The 3,594-nt window shown below is 50.6% G+C and overlaps 1 protein-coding gene across 1 annotated transcript in view; it reads left to right on the forward strand.

Annotated features, from left to right (window-relative positions):
- Smad7 (SMAD family member 7) overlaps positions 1 to 3,594 on the forward strand; it is a 29,140-nt gene that overhangs the window by 7,316 nt on the left and 18,230 nt on the right. The window contains exon 3 of the mRNA XM_021150582.2: positions 1,238 to 1,312. Coding sequence (XP_021006241.1) covers positions 1,238 to 1,312 — 75 coding nt within the window. The remainder of the gene's footprint in view (positions 1 to 1,237; positions 1,313 to 3,594) is intronic.

Genomic DNA, 3,594 nt, shown 5'->3' on the forward strand with positions numbered 1-3,594 from the left:
AAAAAAAAAAAAAAAAAAATGTAAACACACACCGGGCAAGTGCTGCCTATATCTGAGTAATCCCCGCCTCTCTTTCCAACCCACTGCAGCCTTGGGGAGAGAAGCGTAAGAGGGAGGGATCCTCAGCAGAGACTTCTGGGCAGGTCACCTTCCCTTGGTCAGGAACTAGAGGGCCATCCCTAAGCTGTCCTGCTTGTCTCTATCCAGGCTGCTCTTTTCTTCGAGTAACTTAGCATTCACCACTGTGGCCAGAGAGACATTTGCTAATGCCTGGTAGCCAGGGTGGGAGGACTGGATGGAGTCTGTACAAACCAGTGGTGCGTTTGCTTTTCCGGAGCCAAGCTGTCTATGGGGACTTGGGAAGAAGTTTGACATTAGCAGTGGTGCAGAAGAAATGTAGAGGGGCCTCTGCGTTTGCGGTCCAGGGGACTGATTTGTTGTGGTTTGTGGGCATTTGTTTGTCGCTTGGAGGCTGTTCCGTAGGGTCTGTCTCTTACTCAGCTGGAATTGTCATTATCCTTGTTAACATTGAGGTCACTGGTCATGAGCACCTGGGAGTTAGGTAGAGGATATGGAATCTGCTGGTCAAGGTCTAGTAGAGAAAATGGAAGGATATCGTGCCAGAAAGATTGTGGGGGTACTGAGACAGGCAGCCTTGTAGAATCTAGGTGTCTGAGCAGGGTTTCCAGATGTGGGTTTGGACCAGCTTGGAAGTAGGTGGAAAGGTTTCTCTCTGGCTGGGTCCTTGCTGAGAGGTCTTGACCCTGAATCCATGATAAGACTGGTAGAAGTTGGTGAGCCTGTGCGATTTCTTTCTAAAGGTGGGGATTGAGACCCTTGTCTCTGGGAGTGGGAGGCAGGAGGTTTTGTGCTTGGTGGGAGAAGAGAGCAGGATTGAGAAAGTACACCTCGACCCCTCCTTGACCTTGGGAGTTGTTACCTGAGCTCAATGGGAGACTTCTAATGGAAGAGAAATTCCAGGCAGTCTGTGATTGAGCCTGACCTGACTAATGATTAACTGGCCGGCCGCCTGGAGCCTAGACGGGGTGACAAGGTGCTGTGGTCTGTCTTAGGCTGGACCATGAAGCCGAGTAGACCATTAATAATCTGCATCACGGCTGTGAGTCAGCCCTTTGGAATGTGTGGTCTCTCGTCTCAGAGCGTGCGTTTCATCAGGATGAGTGAGCGCTTGATAGTTCTTCTTTGAATTGACTTTTTCTCTCTTCTCTGACTGCAGCAGGCTGTCCAGATGCTGTACCTTCCTCCGCGGAAACCGGGGGAACGAATTATCTGGCCCCTGGGGGGCTTTCAGGTAAGAGACTTTCTCTTTTCCTAGAGATCCGCTGGAGGCTAATAAAGGCATGGGGTGGCCTTCAGCCACCCCAGTTGGTCTGGAATTGTTCTCATTTACATATACTTTTAAACCGAACCCATCCGCTGACTGTGGCCTCGTTCAGCTTATCATTCTAGGGTCCTTTTTTTGTGTCAGAACCTTGCCCTTCCCAGGAATGGGGGATCTGGAGTCACCTGGGAACTGTGTTGTGTGTGTGCCGAGCTTCAGGGCTATCTTTCAAGTTGAGTGTGTGTGTTCCTCATGTGAGGTCAGAGGACAACCTGTAGGTGTTGTTTTCTCTCCTCCCACCCTGTGGGCTTCAGGGACCCAGCACATCTAGAGCTTGAGCTTGGTGGCGGGCGCATTTATTCTATGAGCTATTTCCTATGGGATCCACCTCGCCCTCCCTCGTGGTTTTTGAAGCAACCCCTGACTTAAGTTACTTCCATTTGTTAACGTTGGCATGATCGCATGTGCTTAAACTCTTTATTTTGCTCTTGCACACGTGCCTTTATTTTGCTCTTGCACACGTGCCTTGAAGGAGGCAGACCCAGGTTTTCGAGGCATAGCCCAGGTGCAAGAAGGACCTCAGTGGACTGGGGTTCTGGAGCAACAGGGCGGGGCTTGCTATAGATACATAGTTACCAAAGCTGCCCTCAGCTAGACAAGCTTTCTCTGGGCCCTGGAGAGATGGTGCTGGAGGAGGTATCCTGGGGAAAGCCAGTGGATTATTACCCCAGAGGACAAAAGAGGATAATATGGCAACTTCACTCGAAGTTCTTTCTTTCCTAAGAATGTTTTCTTCCCTTCCTCTCATCCTTCCACGTCATAATTTTTTCCCTAAGAACTAGTTAAAGCAAGAGAAGGGTGGCGAAATTCCAGGACATTTCTGGGCTCTCATCAGAGCTGGCCTTCAGGCCATTGGTGGAGGTCCTGTTTTAGCATCCCTTAGTGGAAGTAACGGGACCTCCCTTAGACCTATTGCAGGGTAGGAGGGTCCTGGTGACTTGACTGTTGAAGAGCTTCCCCTATGTGTTGGAGATACAGTTCATTCTGGACTCAAGGCCCACTCTCTCCCCTGCAGGAGTGGAGCCTGCTGGGGAATGGCTGTAGGGGGACCCTGTTTGTTTTGATTCCAGTGCAGTGTACTCTGACTGTTATCTGAGACCGAGGGTATTGTTTATTCAAAGCTTCTAATGAGAACTGAGCAGGAAAAGCAGGGCCTCCGGGGGAGGAGGGAGTGGGCCCCCGCTCGCTGAGCACAGGGAGCCAATATGCCCAGGGAAGGCTTCGTGGCTTTGCTTTCTAAGGCTGAAATGAGGTGAGAGTTCTTGAGAGAAAGAACAAACAAGAGAGGAAGAGTCTGAACAGAATAACACACTCAGGATGTTGTTGGCTTGTTACGATTTTTAAGCCCTGGGTGTGCAGGGAGGAGCCCCAGCTTCTCCAAACCACATAAAATAAGCAAGGGAAGTGGAGCCTTTCGGAAGGTTTGTCTTATTGATAACATCTTGTCTGTCTCCTCTACTGGAGGAAATGACGACACCAGGCTGAGAACCAGCGCCCCCCCCCCCCAGAGTTCCTCGCCCCNCCCGAGGAGCCAGGCAGCCTGACCTGGTCAGCCAACCTTGTTTCCCAAAATTCCCAGAGTCCATCCAGTTCTAGAGAGGAGCTGAGAAGCAGCATTCGCGTTCCCCACTCCCCAGACCCCAGTGCCCCCTCCCTGGGTAACTGCAGCCCCTGAGATGGATGAGGTTCTGCTAGGGTGCAGGAGTGTGTCTTGCAAGGGACGGCATGATATAACAAAACTGCAGAAAGGAAAAAAGGGGGTTGGGCGGGGAGGCCACCACATGAAAGAGCATTTGTTTTGAATTTCAGCTCTTGGTTTACTAATTCCCAAGGCTTCGAAGTTGGAGCGCTTTCTTCTTTCTGTACGTAGTTGGAGCCGTAGTTGGAGCCGTGTAGTCACAATGTGCTTGGGATGGGGTTGTAGGAAGAGCTTTTTGGGTTGATGCCAATGCTTTGGGGATATCTGGAGTTGAGGTGAAGGAGCACAGAGAGAAACCACCTATATACTCTTTGTCCCACGAATGCCCTCAAAGGGTGGTTTCTTGAGCTTTGGCAGAAGGTTTTATACCTTCTGGAAGGCCAAGCCTCCTTTTTACAGAGGTGGTGCTGTGTGTGTGTGTATGTGTGTGTGTGTGTGTGTGTGTGTGTGTGTGTGTGTAGGGGACTAGATGTGTATTCTTTGCTGTGTGTGT

The sequence above is a fragment of the Mus caroli genome, chromosome 18, assembly GCF_900094665.2.
Source record: "Mus caroli chromosome 18, CAROLI_EIJ_v1.1, whole genome shotgun sequence".
Taxonomy (NCBI): Eukaryota; Metazoa; Chordata; class Mammalia; order Rodentia; family Muridae; genus Mus; species Mus caroli.